Source organism: Elephas maximus, chromosome 10 (assembly GCF_024166365.1).
Source record: "Elephas maximus indicus isolate mEleMax1 chromosome 10, mEleMax1 primary haplotype, whole genome shotgun sequence".
Lineage (NCBI taxonomy): Eukaryota > Metazoa > Chordata > Mammalia > Proboscidea > Elephantidae > Elephas > Elephas maximus.
Window position 1 is genome coordinate 25058799 of NC_064828.1, and position 18367 is coordinate 25077165.

General features: G+C 35.9%; 1 protein-coding gene across 1 annotated transcript; it reads left to right on the forward strand.

Moving 5' to 3' along the window:
* The first annotated feature begins 8303 nt into the window (after window positions 1-8303).
* On the forward strand, window positions 8304-9269 carry LOC126084440 (olfactory receptor 4F15-like). Its single transcript, XM_049899029.1, has one exon. The coding sequence runs from the start codon at window positions 8307-8309 to the stop codon at window positions 9267-9269; it is 963 nt and encodes a 320-aa protein (XP_049754986.1). The 5' UTR covers window positions 8304-8306.
* Window positions 9270-18367: the final 9098 nt, after the last annotated feature.

Sequence of the window (18367 nt, forward strand, 5' to 3'; positions counted from 1 at the left end):
GCAGCACTGTTTACAATAGCTAAAAGACGGTGACAACCTAGGTGGACATCAAAGGATGAATGGATAAACAAATTATGGTATATTCACACAGTGGAATACTATGCAATGATAAAGAACAAGGATGAATCCGTGAAACCTCTCATATCATGGATGAATCTGGAAGGCATTTAGTTATTCTTTCTTCTGCCAGTTTAAATCTACGGTTGAGCTGCTCTAGTGAATTTTTTGTTTAGTTATTGTACATTCCAACTCCAGAATTTTCATTTGGTCCCTTTTTAATAATTGCTATGCCCTGGTGGTGCTGTGGTTAAGTGTTCAGCTGCTAACAAAAAGGTCAGCAGTTCAAATCCACCAGCTGCTCCTTGGAAACCCTATGGGGCAGTTCTACTCTGTCCTATACAGTCGCTATGAGTCAGAATCAACTGGATGGCAACGGGTTTGGTTTGGTTTGTCTTTATTGATATTCTTTATTCGATCCAACATTTTCTTCATATTTGCTTTTACTTCTCTAAACATGGTTTTCTTTAGTCCTATAAACGTGCTTATAGTGGTTACTTTGAAATATTTTTCTTAGAAATCTATATCTGGTCATTTTCACAGGCTGCTCATATGACTCCCCCACCCCCCCACCCCCCGCCAGTATATGGGTCACATTTTCCTGTTGCTTTGCATTTTCTCATAAATTTTTGTTGGGAACTGGAAATTTTAGACAATATAAAACAGCTAATCTGCGTACTGGTTTTCCCTCCTACTCTCTCCCCCGCAAGACTTATTTCCTTGTTTATTTGTTTAGTGACTAGCTGAATTATTTATTTTTTTTATCTCCCTAACAGTATTTAGCCTCTGATGTTTCTCCTCTGGGGGGCCCAGCATTGAGTATGCCCAGAGTCACTCTGGGATGACAGAGGGTTTATTAGTGCTCTCTCCCTTTCTTTCTTTCGCCATATCCAGCTATTAAATTCCACTAATTGCTGACTTATTGCTTCACTGTTTTTAACAATGCTAGAGGCATTGTTAGAAAAAAAAAAATTTTTTTTTTTTTTAGAGGCATAGGAGAGGCATTAATTATTCTAAAGATAGCCTAATCAAATTCCAGATCATTCGAAGAAATAATTTCTGAGTTTAGTGTTCGATATTTGTTACGATCCCAGGAGTCTTCCTCCCATATGCCATATTCCCTGGTTCTTTCCTGAAAACTAGCTGGCCTACAGTTTAACCTGTTTTTTTATCTCCTCCTAATTGCCTTTCAACACAACCTCCATTGTTGACGAGAGCATCCTTAGGCTAGAACTTCTGCACATTCTTCTGTATATGAAGTCAGTTCCTTAGGGAAGAGTTTAGAAGTTACTGTTTTATGGCCTCTTCTCTCCCCAGGCAAAATATCTGCGCCAAGGCTGTGGAGCTATGGGTGAGGACAATGGCAAGCTTCTTTCTGACTGACACATCTGCTCTTGGAGCTGAGCACTCAGTGGGGAGAGGGACAGAAGTCTGAAGTACTTTCGATTCACCCCTCCTGGAGTAGATCCACTGCCTCATGACCTGGAGAAAGGGTGATTAGGGCTTCAGTATTCTTTTGTCTGCCACTCCATGGTAGAGACTCATTCCCATGAGTGGGGGCTGGATGAAGGAAGGTAGTCCCTACTTCTCAACCATACTTGCCCAGTACATAGCCTCACCAACAGATATCTGGGGGCAGGGTGAGAAACACTGATAGTCTTCTTCTCCTGGGAAGCTGAGGGGAGAGATAGCCGTGAGTTCTTGGCAGAAAGTGGGTTTTTTTCCAAGCTGGGTGGGAAAGGGTGAAGAGGAAGCTGACTTATTTAAAATATCACAGACTGTTGCCTATATGGTCGCTATGAGTCGGAATCGACTCAACGGCACTGGGTTTGGTTTTTGGTTTGGTTGTCTTTTTTACTGAATTTTACAGGTTTTCTTGATTTGGTGTTTCTTTATCTGTTGTTGGCTCTTAGGACAATTTCCAGAGGTTTTAAATGGTTGTTTTTAAATAGTTTTTGGCAGTTTCACTCGAGAGCAGGTCAGCCAAGCTCCTCATGCTCTCATCCAGAATTTGCTCTCCAAATTTGTATTTTTATCTCAGCTAAATAAAATAATATATTTAAGAGGAGTTTTTATTATAACTTTGACTGCCTGTGATTAAGGTATTTGAAATAGGATTTTGTGTTTGTTTGAGATTCTTTTACGAGCAATATTCCAGGCATTTAGTATAACTGGCATCAAGGTTGAGCCCAGTCTTATTTGAGATCTAGTCCCTGTTCTGCTGCTAAACTTAAATGAATCATGTGCTATAGGTTCTTGTTTTAATATATTAAATTAAAAAATATTGCTCATTTACCTTGTAATCTTGTTATAAATATCACATGACATAGTTGTCACAATGACTATGAAATTTAAAAGCCATGTAAGCCTGTGAACCAACATTAGTGTCTATGTACATAATGATATAAAAGGGAGGCAGTATATTACAGTGGTTAATTACAGGGTCTTTGAAATCAGACAGATTGGTTTTGAGTCTTGACTCTACAATCAACAGGGTAATGGGCCAATTATTTATTTTATCTTAGGCTTAACTTCATTAAAAATGGATTGCAAAGGCAGAATTTCGTAAACTATTTCATGAATATGATTCACAATAGAATTTTAAAATTTTAAAAAAGAATTTTAAGCTGTGCTCATTTAATGTGTTTGTTAGTAACTATTCTCTACTCACTGATATTAGTTTTAAAGGTTTATGGCCTAGAAGTAGACATTGTACTGCCTGGAAACATTGATTCTCATAAAGAATCTTCTTAGTAATGCTTTTTTGTACAGAGGTTCCTTTGTTTTCCTTTATGTTTTTTAATTTCACTCTGAACAAAATTTCCTTCTCTCTTCAAGCCATTGGAATTCCAAGAATTCCCAAGGTGAACGTATTCAGAACTACTAGGTCAATGATAAATTAAGTGATCCCTGAGAGCTAATGTTTCTGCTGGAGCACTAATTATGTCCAAATAACAACAATAAAGCATAAAAGTGGAAAGATTTTGAAAGTGATATAGGCATAGCTAAATATTACTTTTTTATATCTTTTTTTTTTGGCCTTCTAAGTAGGTAAAAAAAAAAAGTAGGTAAGATACTATTAACGTTGGTAGCTTTTTGAAATGCCAGAAGGATAAAGTTTTGATCTCTCTTTTCCAGTTTGAAAATTTTATTGACTACATCCTGGATACTAACTTTATGCATAGGAAGTTGGAACTATTGTTTCAGCCCTTGTGGACTGTTCTGTAATTGTGGATTGTACCTGATTCATGGGGAAATTTCTGTGTCTAATAAAGAAGATACACATGTGTGCCTCAAAAGTCGACTCTGGATTCATATTAGCCTTGGGTGAGTCTCCATTTTCCTTATTGGATTCAATTTTTTGTCTTTAGGCAAAGTTATAGCCAAGCTAGATGCTCTCTCTCTCTCTCTCTCTATATATATATATATCTGATTTCATTAGTCATTCTACGAACAAGGTAAAAAATATAGAATAAAACATTATATACTAAGAAACTAGTATCATCAGATCATCCTTCCACCCACCCATTTATCCATTTACTAAACACTTACTATGACCAGAATTTGTGAATGAAATGCTATCTCTGTCTACAGGTAACTTATAGACTTGGTAGGAATGATAGACAGGATGGTCAAATGTGAATATAAAGTAGTGTCGTAAGCATTATTATAGATGTTTGTATGACATGAGAACAATGCAGGCTGAAAATAAGTGGTGCTGCCCTTGATGAAGGCACCCTTAGGTGGTGTACGTGGTTAATGTTCTCAGCTGCAAACCAAAAGCTTAGAGGTTTGAGTCTACCTAGAGGCAGCTTGGAAGAAGGCTTGGCAATCTACTTCCAAAAAATCAGCCATTGAAAACCTGATGGAGCAGTTCTACACTGACACACATGGGGTCACCATGAGCTGGGATTGATTCAACACCAACTGGTTTCTTGTCCTTGATGAAGTGATACATGGATTGTGACTTACAGAATGAGAAGCAATCAACAGAACAGAAAGCATGCACACATATGTTTAGTCATAAAAATGAACAAACAGACGAACGAAAATAGGTTATCTAAGTAGTTCATGATAACTGGAGAGTACTTTGTGGGGGTATGGGAGAAACAAGAAGTGAAACTGAGGAAAAGGACAGAGGACAAATCGTGTGTACTAAGAAGTCTGTACCAACTTTTGTTGTGAAGCAGTGGAGGTCAGTGGAGGAGTTCAAGGAAAGTTGTAACTAATCAAGTAACTCTCACGAGACTGCCTTCTCTCTTTTCGTCTTTCGTTGCTTACTTCTATTCCTCTGGTCTCCTGTTTTTTTATTTTATCCCTGTGATTTCCTTGCCTTTTCTTTTGCTTTTTTATATCTCCATCAAAAACACACCAAGAAATTTATCAATTAACATACACACACAAACACATATTTCCAGAAAAAGATTGTATTAGAAACATAAAGGTTGTATTGCAGAAGGGACCCCTTGATGACAACTTTTTTTCTATACTGGTTATTTCGATCTTTAATGAAAAAAGAGTTGCTCACCTCTAGAAAAATTCTTTTTTCAGTACTGTGTGATATTTTTTTAACATGCTGTGTCTTGAAGATCTTCTTTTGTATTTCAAAAATCCATATTTCTTATCAATAAATACTAATAATTTTAAAGGGTGTATAAAATGCAGAAGTAAGAATTTTAGGAAGTAAAAGGCACTTAAAATATTGTTTTACTAGATTAATAATTCTTAAAAATTTTCACTTTTTTAAAGATTTTTTATGTACACACAGAATCATACTATTGATTCCGTTCTGCAAGTTTTGTTTTTCACTTCAGGTCTCTATATATAGGTGTATATACCTTTTTTAATAGCTGTATATTATTTTATTATATGTATTTATTGTAATTTGATTAAAAATTCTTTTATTATACATTCATATTTTGTTCTTTATAATTCCTTGCTATGTCTATTGAATTAACAGTTTAATTAACATATATATACATATGTATGTCATGTACATATATGTGTGTTTATTATGTAGATGTTATGTATGTATTACATGTAATATATCTATCTAAATCCACATTTGTGTAAGTAAGCTGTGGAATTGCCTTTTGATTATGATATTTTCTCCATAAATTCAACCCTTAGGGATTTCTATTATTGCCTGAATTTCTACATTTTAAATTCTAATAAATAGTATTAATTTCTACTTCCATTGATCATACATAAAAGCTCCTATTATAAGGACTCCTTTGAACACACTGGGATTAATTTAATTTAATTCTTTTTCCTTTTTGTCTTTGGCAATCTATTAGGAAATAACAATAAAAACAAAACAAAAGCTATTTTAATTTGCATTTTCTTAATGATTGGTGAGATTGAATGTCTTTAAATGATTTTGTCATCCATAGTTTTTCAATTCTGAGTTACCTGATGATATTTTCCCTTTTTAAAAAATTTAACTGTTACCTTCCTTTCATAGTAGAACACTCATATTTTCTTAATCAAAATCATCTATATTCTTATTTGAAGATAATATTGTTTCATTTTTCACATTGAACTGTATTAATTGAAGGCTACTGATATTAAATTAAGAAATTCTGAATATTTGGAAAATAAAGAAAAGGAGAAGGAAGGAACAAAGTCACTCCTTTCCATTTTTTAGAGAAAACAATTGGTAATTTCTTTTTAATTTACTTTTCTATTATCTAAACTACTGGCCAAAAGTTAGCTGTTCGAGCCCACTCAGAGGCACTGTGGCAGACAGGCCTGGCAGTCTGCTTCGTACAGGTCAAAAAAAAAAAAACCAAACCCAGTGCCGTCGAGTCGACTCCGACTCACAGCGACCCTATAGGACAGAATAGAACTGCCCCACAGAGTTTCCAAGGATCACCTGGTGGATCCGAACTGCCAACCCTTTGGTTAGCAGCCCTAGCACTTAACCACTGTGCCACCAGGGTTTCCTCCTACAGGTCACAGCATTGTATACCTGTGGCGTAGTTCTACTGTGCACACATGGAGTCACCATCAGTATGATTCACTCGATGTCAACTAACCAAACAACAGCAATTAATCTCTTAGCCTTTAAAACAATTCTTACTTCATCTCTATAATTGTGACCATACTGAATGTACATTTTGCATCTCAGTGCATGCATTTTTTAAAATTCAAACATTGTGTGTTCAAAATATTCTTAATAAAAAGAGCTGGCAGTTCCTTGCAATGGTACACCATTGCCATTCACCTCAGTGACTGTCCCTTTCTCTCTTGCTCAATTCTTATGGCAAATTGATATTTGACCATTTTTTGACTTGTTGAAATGGCAGTTTCTTATAGTTCAACCCAATAAATAAATCTAAGCCCAGAAATCAACAATTTGTTGCTTATCCTTTGTTTCTGCTTACTACGCTTATTTTTTAAAGTGTGTTTTCTGTACATTTTGTGTGCGTGCATGTGTACTGCTCTTTTTAATTAAAGATACTTATAAACATTTGTCTTTGATATTATTTTTCTACATATAAGGTTGAGTTCCTTTCCTAGGTGAACATTTTTCCCACTGTTGGCATTTAGGTTATTTCCTTTTTTTTCCCCCGTTTTTGTAACTAATTGTGTAACATTTGCTCTAATAGACAAATATTTCATCTCATCTGTCATAATTATATTAAGAAAAATTTCTTGTAATTGGATTCTTAGTCATATGGTAATTTCAAAATATTTGATATATGTTTTGAAATTGTGTTCTTTGTGAAGATGTATCAATTTGTCCTTAGAATTGTAGGATATAAGAGTTTGTGTTTTCTCACAGCCTTACCCAGGATGTACTATTCGTTTATTTTAAACTTTGACAATTTATTACATTTTTTTAATAATAGGAACTCATTGATTTTTTACATTTGTTTGATTACTAGAGTGTTGAAATGTTCTCCGTATGTTTATTGACTGTTTGTATTTGTGTTTCTTATTTTTTTCACAGTCGTTATGTGTTTTGGTCATTGTAATTTAGATTATGCTTATTTTGTTTAAAAACTCTCCCACTTTCTTTCACTTCAAAAAATGTATATAGAAGATTTAAATTTTTTTATACTGACAAGTGTCAGTTTTTACTGTATGATTTGTGCATATGGGGATATGTTTAGAAAGATTTTTTCTCAGACAAAGGATAATACATATAAGCCTATATTTTCTTACTTTTTTATTGTTTTAAATTTTAATTTAAATAGCCATTCAAACTCATTTTAGTCAATGTTGTAAGGTAAGGAACTCACTTTATTTTTACAAAGCTGGTAAATTGTGTTTATTCTGTCCACCTTGACTCGCTATGATCTTTTAATTGACTAATTGTCATCTCTCACTTCCCTCTAAATTCTTCTATTGCATCCTTTTCTTTGCGACTGTTGTTGCTGTATGCCGTTGAGTCAATTCAAACTCATAGAAACCCTATATGATGGAGTAGAACTGCCCCATAGGGTTTCCTAGGCTATAATCTTTACAGGAGCAGATTGCCAGGTCTTTTCTCACACAGAGCTGCTGGTGGGTTCAAACTTCCAACTTTTGGGTTAGCAGATAAACACTGAACACTTAACCATTGTACCACAAGGGCAACTACCGTAAGTATTTTAAGGCACAGATATTATTTCACAGTTGTGCCTCAATGGCTTTTATCACTCCTAAGATACAGACCAAATTCTTAGCACATACTGTAAGGTGTCCTGATCCTTACTGGTCTTCTTTTATTCCAAACTGATGTTTCTTCATGCTTCTGGGTTTTCCTTTGTCTAAATAACTCTTGCTACTCTTTCTCACTAAATTAACTTCTATTCATCATTTCATCAATCTTAACACAAGTATCTTTCAGACCAGAGCAGATTGCACTGTTATGTGCTGTCATTGTTCTCATAGCATTTTGTTCTTTTCTTCACGTCACTTATCACCATTATAATCATCTAATTATGTGATTAGTTACTTACTGCCTATCTTCACTAGTAGACAGCAAACTACATGAAGGCAGGGTCTATGTTTTAGCCCAGAGTGTGACACAGTGCTTGGTTCATAGGCGGTGTTCATGGTAGCTGCTCAATTAATACTTGTTAAATGAATAACGAATGCATTTCCTTTTCAGAAGGACTTTTGTGTCTGTTGGTGCAGATGTTTCTTTAATGTCAAAGTTTAAAGTGAAATGTCATCTGATTCTTTCAACAGCTCCAGTTCATCTCTCTCTCTCTCTTTTTTTCTCCTTGTTGTCCCTTTAGGGTAACACAGACGAGTCAATGAATAAGACAAATTATCCTGCTGTGTCTGAATTTGTGCTCCTGGGACTTTCTACCTCCAGGCCGATGCAGCATTTTCTACTTTCCTGCTCTACCATTTTCTATATAGTAATTATTCTCGGAAACGTCCTTGTTGTGTTTACAGTGATCTTTGACCTTCATTTACATTCCCCTATGTACATCCTGCTAGCCAACCTCTCATTTATTGATTTGTGTCTTTCTACATTAACGGTTCCTAAGATGATTTATGACCTGTACTCTGGGCAGAAGTCAATATCATTCCAGGGGTGTGTCATCCAGATTTTTATCCTTCATGTCCTGGGTGGATCTGAGATGGTGCTGCTCATAGCCATGGCTTTTGACAGGTATGTGGCCATATGTAAGCCCCTCCACTACCTGACCATCATGAGTCCACGGATGTGCATTTGGCTTCTGGTTGGTGCTTGGATTATTGGTGTCATTCACTCAGTGGCCCAGCTAGCTTTTGTTGTCCATTTGCATTTTTGTGGCCCTAATGAGATAGATAGCTTTTACTGTGATCTACCTCGATTTATCAAACTTGCCTGCACAGACACTCACACACTGGAATTCATAGTTACTGCCAACAGTGGGTTCATTTCCATGGGAACCTTCTTCTTATTGATTTTCTCCTACATCTTCATTCTGGTCACTGTATGGAAACACTCTTCAGGCGGCTTGTCCACGGCCCTCTTTACTTTGTCAGCTCATATCACTGTGGTGGTTTTGTTCTTTGGACCATGCATTTTTGGCTACGTGTGGCCGTATCTCTCAGTGCCGGTGGATAAATTTCTTTCCATTTTTGACTTCATGATTACACCCATCCTGAATCCTGCCATCTATACATTGAGGAACAAGAATATGAAGGTGGCAATGAGGAGACTAAGTAGCCAACTTCAGAAGAGCTCCCAGCTACCTAATGTGAACACAAGTTACTTTGCGTAACTTCAGACGATTTCAAGCACCGCAAATGCTTAAATAATTATACAAAATTAGGAGCTTACCTGACAGATACTCAATGTGTTTGAGGTATAGACCATCTTATTGGATCAAGTATGCTAATCATTCTCAATTCAGCAGGGAAAATCTTAGACTGTTTTATTCAAGTCAATAATGATTTATTAATGTAATTACGTATTTGCTTATTTGTGAGCTAATTCCATGTACTTTAAGACTTTCAAATACTGCAAGTGTCCTTTTTATGAGTTATCTGTATTTTTAATAGCTCATAGATGACCTTGAGAAGTTTTCAAAAATCAGACACAGTACTTTTGTCACAGAACCACTAATGGATATTGATTAAAAAAAAAAAAAACCTGTTGCTGCCAAGTCGATTCCAACTCATAGCTACCCCATAAGACAGAGTAGAACTGCCCCCCAGGGTTTCCAAGGAGTACCTGGTGGATTTGAACTGCTGACCTTTTGGTTAGCAGCCATAGCACTTAACCACTATGCCACCAGGGTTTCCATGGATATTGACAGTTATCTCTATTCATGGACTGGAAAACTTTCTTATATAAAGAGATGCAATATTTCTCTGAAATCAAGTAGCCTATGCTACATGTTGATTTAATTTTTATGCTCATTGCCTCTTACCTAAAGAAAAATGCTCTCAGCTACTCACTTTAAAAGATAAATTATTGTAGGTTTAACTTTTTTTTTTTGTCTACATTCACCATTTTATAGTGTTCAGAATAGATTACTGATTATGAAATTATTTTGTAATATTGTGTTAACTATCTAAGATGTTGTTTGGCAACTAGGTTACAGTTCCTTTAATATTTATGGAAAACTCATGAAAAAGCTGGATTGTAACCTTGGATCTACGGACAGTATGGCCTCAGACATCAGAGCCCCCATTCAGATTAAGTAAGAGCTAATGTGCTCATTCTTTTTGAAGGCATTATGAAATATACAACTCTCCCACTATTGAAACCAAGGATAAAAATAAACTTATATTTTGTGCTAAATTGAAAAAGTGTGTGAAAAATAAGGATTTATAACCTGGTGGAAGGAAAAAGAAAGTGGAAAAGGGGATATAAGCAGAAGAAGCACAAGAGAATATATAATAAGGGGAGATTGACATATAATAAGAGGAGAAAACAAAGGGAGAACTTCAGAGACTGTAAGTCTTATGGATTTGGTCTTTGGTTGTTGCTTTTGCTCTTGCTTGTCTCAATTTCAATTGACTCAAGCCCTCTATCAAGTTGAAATAGATAGGGCAATGAAATGTGTGTGTGTGTGTGTGTGTGTGTGTGTGTGTGTGTGTATAGTGTATTTCTGAGCACTGGTGGAGCAGTGTTTAAGAGCTACAGGTGCTAATGAAAAGGTTGGCTGTTTGAATCTACCAGCTGCTCCTTGGAAACTCTGTGGGGCAGTTCTACTCTGTCCGACAGGGTCGATATGAATTAGAATCAACTCGATGGCAACGGGTTTGGTTTTGGTTTGGGTTGTTATTTCACAAATTTTTAAATTATCAATATTCTCTGACCTTGGATTCGCATAAACGTTTATTTGATAACTTCATGACTGTTGATATTATTATCCAAAACTTCACTGCCCAAATTATTTGTTGACAAATTTTCCCTAGCAATCTGTATAACTCTTTTTTTCCTCAGGACATGAATTCTGAGACTTTAATACATGTTATATATCATAATAACTCATCTATGTAAGCTGTGAAACTGATAATTCATTTTTTTTTTCTTTTATAATGAGAAGGCTGAGCCTAATTCATTGTTCAACTTTAAGAGGACACTCAGGACTGAGTAGCTTTGGTCTACAATTATTTCTGAAATATACATTCTGTGATATAGTTTTTCTTCTTATGATTATTTTTAGCTTGATATTTGTGTTTGTAATGAATTCTTGTTGCTTCATTAAATATAAAAAGACAAGCATAAAACCAGTTTTCTACTTGAGAAATGTGCCGTATTTTTGAAAGTGAGAGTGTGAGAAGAGAAGAAGGTTAAAGTTGTAAGCTAAAAAATTCTGAAAGAAAAAACAAATCCCTGAACTCTTTTAGGCTAAGAAAAAAGACCCATCAGAGTCACAAACAAAACCTGAAGGAACATAACTAAGGAGCAGGCACAAACCAGAGTGAATTAAGTCTTATAAAAACTATAATACTTCAAATCAGATCAGTACCTAACTGAATCCTGTTGATCACACCTTAATCTTCTATGCCAAATAAGAAAGAGTAAGTGGCTTCTGGAGAAATGTATCAGGTCAGAGCTATATAATTCTTTATACACAAAGTCCAAGATACATTAAAAAAAAATTAAGAGACAGAGTAAGAAGCAGGTATATGTGATCCTCAAATAAGAGGAGTATTTTAGAAGCAGTCCACCAATAAACGGATTACTGAAATTAGCAAAGAAAATAACCATTGTACCTTTTAAAAAGATAGTAAGAAGAAAAGTTTTAAAAAATGGAAGAAACATTGAAGAATTTCAGCAAGGAAATGTAATATCTGAGGAAAAGCCAAGTGACATTTTAGAGCTGAAATTCAAATTCTGAAATTCAAACAGCCCTGAAAACTAAAGTTTTTTTTCTGTGTGCATGTGTGTGCTTTATAATCAATACGGTGGCACAACCTAACCAGACAACTCATTTATCCCAGACTCTGATCTGAACTGATGTGAGGCTATTTATGTTCTTCATTTATTGCCTTCAAGTGTGAATATTGCAATTATTTAAACAGAAGCCATCTTCATGTCAGGTATTGCCGGCTCTAAGAACCCTGAATGCCAGGATTTGAAAGGTTAGGTTTCAGAATATTTAAGATAAATTTAGTAATAGCCAGTTGTCTTAGTTATCTAGTGCTGCTATAACAGAAATATTACAAGTGGATGGCTTTACAAATGGAAGTTTATTTTCTCACAGTCTAGGAGGCTGGAAGTTCATTCAGGGTTTTAGCTTCAGGGGAAGACTTTCTCGCTCTGTTGGCTCTGGAGGAAGGTCCTTGTCATCAAAATTCTCCCACTCTAGGAGCTTCTTAGTGCAGGATTCCAGGTAAAAAGTTCAAAGGTCACGTGCTCCTGGCTCTACTTTCTTGGTGGTATGAGGTCTCCATGTCTCTCTGCTCACTTCTCTCTTTTATATCTCAAAAGATTGACTTAAGACATAACCTAATCTTGTAGATTGAATTCTGCTTCATTGTCATCACAAAGGCAGAATTTACAAAACATAGGAAAATCACATCAGATGACACAATGGTAGACAATCACACAATACTGGGAATCATGGCCTAGCAAATTTGACACACATTTTGGGGGGACACAATTTAATTCATAACACTAATTAAGAAAGAATAATGTAGACAGTCAATGCATGATGGTTGAGAAAATAATCTGGATATTTGGTAGAAAATATTACAAATTTTAGCCACCAAAATGAAGAGGGGATGTGGGGCTATATGTAGGATTCTCTTAGAATTTGAGAAGCTGGTATTGGTGAGCTTGTGTGGTTGGACCTCCGTGTATTGGGGAACTCTGAGGAGGTTCCAAGCATTTATCTGAACTCATCATCATGGCCCCTCTATCTGAAACAGCATATGTATATATCCTGTGGAACAAATGAATCTTGTGTTTTAGCTTTAATGAGTAAGGGACAACACTGGAGGAGGGGATCAATATGTTCAATTGAGAGGCATATTAGGATAATTACTCTTTAACAATGAAAAGGGGGTGGTTACCTGAGTAGATCTTGTTCACCTATCCACAGGTGAAAATGGAAAGAGAAGTCTCAAAGATCTTGACCTAGACAGGCATTTATGTACCAAAGGCCACTGGATATATAATCTGCCTGAGTTGGTTCTAATCAGGCAGGTGAAGGTGATTGCAAAGGCTTGGGGCACCTGGAATCATGGCAGAGTTGGGGGGTGAGAGCATTTCCTATTGTGTCATGGTGATGAGCTCACTTAACAGGGATTGTAATCCTTTCTCAACCAATACCAGCTGTTTCCCCAGAAGATTCAGTCTCATCATAACTGAGGGATCATTCTGCTTATACAAGATCTGAACCTACTATTCTTTAGACAATCTTTCAATTGTATATCATCATCATTCTGAGACACTGTTTGACATCCACGGGTGACTCTAGAGACACAGGGCTGCTTCTTGAATAGTAGATCACTCAGACTGTACAAAGGTGATGATAATAATTTGAATAAACATTTGATAGGGGCAGGCCACACAACCACAACAACATAAATTATTATAGTTAAAACACATGTAATGCCTTCCAATAGCCTTAAGATTTGAACGATTTATTGGATGTTTGAGATGAAGAAAAAGGTGAATTGTAATTAGTAGCATGTGATAACATATTAGTCTATTTATATATAACAAATATCTACACATTTATATATATATGTTTACATATTTGAAATTGAGTTGTGAACTTAAAAAAGTACACATGTGTATATCATTGAGTTGTTGGTAAGTGATTGAATATATAGGTTGACGTTCATGTCTAGTGCTACTTTAGCTCTATGGCTATGACATAACACAGTCTTTTTGGAATCCTTATTGAATATTTTCTCTAGATCATTATTAGTTGGATGTGTCCTATCTCTGTGTGACCTCTCAAAATTATTGAACTTAGAACTTCCCATTAGCTCTTTGCATGGTTTCATGGATTTTCACCCTATGTATAATTCTAGGTATATAATTTGATAATAAAATAAGATTAAAACTTTTTAAGAAAAGCATTTATTCCCAAAACTGACTGCAGATATAGAGAATATATAGGGAGGAGGGAATCAGCCATTGAAAACCCCTCATCAATTCTCAATAAAGAGCAGCTCTCTTGCAAAGTCAAGACATTCCTGATATGTGGGGTGAGTCTGACCATTTAGAGAGTGGTTGTGTGATATGTTGGCCTTAGAGGAGAACAATTGTCTGCATATTACAAAATTATTGCCTACTGATTTTATTGACAACTCAGGTTTCCATCTCTCAAAATTTTCATCTAGATTGTTGGTCATTTTCCCTTACTACTACCTGTACTGCTACAACACTTCTCAGAATGACATTTGCCTGCTTTAATATTGGAGGTGCAGACTTTACAAGTTACATTTACAAATTGTCTCTCCTTACACCAAAAGTCCTGTCTATGATTCTAGAATCAATTAGTGCATGAATGTACTGTATACAGTGTTACATGTCATCACTTCCAGGGGGCTAATAATTTGATACTTTTCTAGTCTGTTTCCCTAATTTAAAAAATCTTGAATTCCTACATAATTCATAGAATTAGTCATGCATGCTTCTGATTCCTAATTCAGATATGTATTATTCTCTCACTATAGTTATATGCAAAATAGAAGTGTGTTAGGAGAAAGATTAAGAATATGCTTTGTAATATATTTAGTGTGACTCCATTTATATTAAAAAAGATGTACAGACTTGTGGTTTCAGCTCCAACATGTAAAGAGCTTAGAATTTTGTCACTCTTATTACTACAAAAAAAAAAAAAAGAACAAACTATTAATCAATGACTTTGCTTAGATGCATAAGAAACTTGAAGTTCCAGGGCAAACCACTACCTTGAAATCTGAAGAGACAGATGAACACAGAAAATCTCAGCTGAGATGAGCTTACTTGAAGAAAATATCACTTGTTATGGATTGAATTGTGTCCCCCAAAAATATGTGTCAATTTGGCTAGGCCATAATTCTCAGTATTGTGTGATAGTTAACCATTTAGTGATTTTCTACATGTTGTAAATCCTACCTCTATAATGTTAATGAGGTTGGATTAGTGGCCGTTAGGTTAATACACAGGACTCAATCTACAAGATCATGTTGTATCTTAAATCAATCTCTTTTGAGATAAAGAAAGAAGCCAGCAGGGAGACATGGGGACTTCATACCACCAATAAAACAACACCAGAAGCAGGGCATGTCATTTGGATCTGAGGTTCCTACTCTGAGAAGCTCCTTGACCTTCCCTCAGAGCCAAAAGAGACAGAAAGCCTTTCCCTGGAGCTGGCACCCTGAATTTGGACTTCTGAACTCCTAGACTGTGAGAGAATAAATTTCTCTTTGTTAAAGCCATCCACTTGTGTTACTTCTGTTATAACAGCAGTAGATAACTGAGACACCACTGGAGTCATAAACTGGTAGGAATACTTCAATGGAAATTTTGATGAATTATTGGAGGCTGAGTGTAGACTAGCTTGAGAGTGAAATCTCCTAGGGCCCAAAACTAGTGGTGTTTCCACACTTCTGTGGTAAGAAACAATTTTAATTCTCCTGGAACACAGATTTCTTGGGTCTGTGGTGGTTGGGGTAACCCACCGAGGCCATTACTCTTAGATGTCCTTTTGACACCAGCAGTGAGAAAACTGGTTTCCTAAAGTCAGCTTTAAGTCAAACAATAGCTTTTTGCCTTTGGCATTGTGCTTTTTTGAAGAATTCAGTCAGTTTCAGGAAACAGAAACTCCAGGACTGGACTGGGAGCTGTGTTTTAGGGTAAATTGATATTATGTAAACACTGTTTCCTGGCCCTTTTCCGTGGCAATAAATGGGGTATAAGAATTTTTGGAAAATTTTTTTTTATCTTTAGAACATTTTTGAGCCCCTAGTGGAAACGTTATGCAGATTTGCAAATTGTATATTAAATAAACTTCAATCAATTTCTATTCTTGGCTTAATATGGTTTTTGTTTTAATAGTGCGTTTTACCAGGAACTCCATCAGATCCTCATGGTGAAGATCCCTGGAAGGAGGAAGGGAAAAATGATAATTTTGAGAGACACTCAGAACTTTTTCTATAACAAAAGCTTACTTTTCAGAGGAAACAACTTTACCAAGGCCTTATTCTACTTGGGGGAAGGACAGTCAGTCAACTCCAACCCCTTCTAGCCTTCCTGTCCCATGCAAGAAGAGAAAGAAAAACAAACAAAAAAAAAAGTTGAGAAATACTTCTAAAGGTCATATCTTAGGGACTGAAGCTCACTAAAGGACTAAGACCTAATCATAAGGTTTTAGAATGCCCCCCCACCTACATCTTACCACCGAGTTATTTGGGCCGCAGTAGGAAACCCTGGTGGCGTAGTGGTTAACAGCTACATCTGCTAACCAAAAAGGTCAGCAGTTCGAATCCACCAGGCACTCCTTGGAAACCCTAAGGGACAGTTGTACTATGTTCTATAGGGTTGCTATGAGTCAGAATCGACTATGAGTCAGAATTGACTTGATGGCAATGGGTTTTTTGGTTTATAATATACCAGTGGATTACAACTGAAAGAGATGCAAGATACAGACTCCATCTAAGAAGGAGTTTTACTTGTAAAACTCAAACACAACAGGGGAGGTATTTAAAAAAAAAAAAAAAGACCCAGAAGAAACTGAAGCATTTGGCTTCTGGTTGGTGCTAGGGTTATTGTTCTCATTCACTCAGTGGTCCAGTTAACTTTTGTTAGACATTTGCATTTTTGTGGTCCTAAAAAAAAAAAAAAAAAAAAAATTTTTTTTTTTTAATGAGATAGCTTTTATTGTGATCTACCTCGGTTTATCAAACTTGCCTGCACAGATATCTACAACCTGGAGTTCATGATTACTGCCAACAGTGGGTTCATTTCCATGGGAACCTTCTTCTTATTGGTTTTCTCCTACATCTTCATCCTGGTCACTGTATGGAAACGCTCTTCAGGTGGTCTATCCAAGGCCCTCTCTACCTTGTCAGCTCATATCACTGTGGTGATTTTGTTTTTTGGACCTTGGATATTTTTCTATGCGTGGCCACTTCCCACACTACCAGTAGATAAGTTTCTTGCCATTTTGGACTTTCTGATTACACCTATCTTGAATCCTGCCATCTACACATTGAGGAACAAGGACATGAAGATGGCAATGAAGAGACTAAGTAGTCAGTTCCACAGTTTAAGAAAGATCTCCTAAGGAAAGTACAAGTTACTTTGTGTATTTTCAAACCACGTCAAGTAACACAAATACTTAAATAATTATGCAAAATTAGGAACTTATCTGATAGATAGTCCAAGTGTTTGATTTACATACAATCTTATTGAATCAAGTGTATTACTTGTTTAAATTCAGAAGGAAAATATCTCAGATTGTTTTCTCCAAAGTTAATGATTTATTTAATTAAATATTTTAATTGCTCATTTATTAGGCTATTTCTATGTACTTGCATACTTTCAAATACTGAAAACACACATTCTTTTTGTGTGGTCTATGTTTTTAATAGTCCACAGATGACATTGGAAAGTTTTCAAAAAATTCAGACCATAGTATTCTAGTCACATAACTAATAATGGTTTCTGTTATTCTCCTCTATTTATTGAAGTTGTCAAGAATTTCCTCTTACTTGAATCCACTATCTACACCTATGGAAGTAGCAGTCAAGAAATCAAACAATGTATTGCATTGGGCAAATATGCTGCAAAAGACACCTTTAAAGTGTTAAAAGATGTCATTTTGAGGACAAAGGTTCACCTAACCTAAGTCATGGTGTTTTCGATCACCGCATATGCACGTGAAAGCTGAACAATGAATGAGGAAGACAGAAGAAGAATTGCTGTCTTTGAATTACGGCATTTGCGAAGAATATTGAATACACAATGGACTGTCAGGAGAACAAACAAATCTGTCTTGGAAGAACTACAGCCAAAATGCTCCTTAGAAGCAAGGATGGAGACAGTTCATCTTATGTTCTTTGGACACGTTATCAGGAGGAACCTGTCCCTAGAGAAGTACTTCATGCTTGGTGAAGTATATGGTCAGTGAAAAAGAGGAAGACCCTCAACCAGATGGATTGACACAGTGGGTGCAACAATGGGCTCAAACATAGCAATGATTGTGATGACAGTGCAGGACCAGGCAGTGTTTTGTTCTGTTGTACACAGGGCTGGTATGGGTTGGGATCAACTCGATGGCACTAACAACATGAACAACATAGACTGGAAAGCTCTCTCATATAAAAAGATAAATTAACTTACATCACATTTATTCCTCTGAAACAAAGTAACCTGTGCTCCATATTGACTTAAGTTTTATGTTCATTGCCTTCTTACTTA

What these genes read in the sequence shown, in the direction of transcription:
- LOC126084440 (XM_049899029.1), top strand. Translation starts at nt 8,307, where the DNA reads ATGAATAAGACAAATTATCCTGCTGTGTCTGAATTTGTGCTCCTGGGA.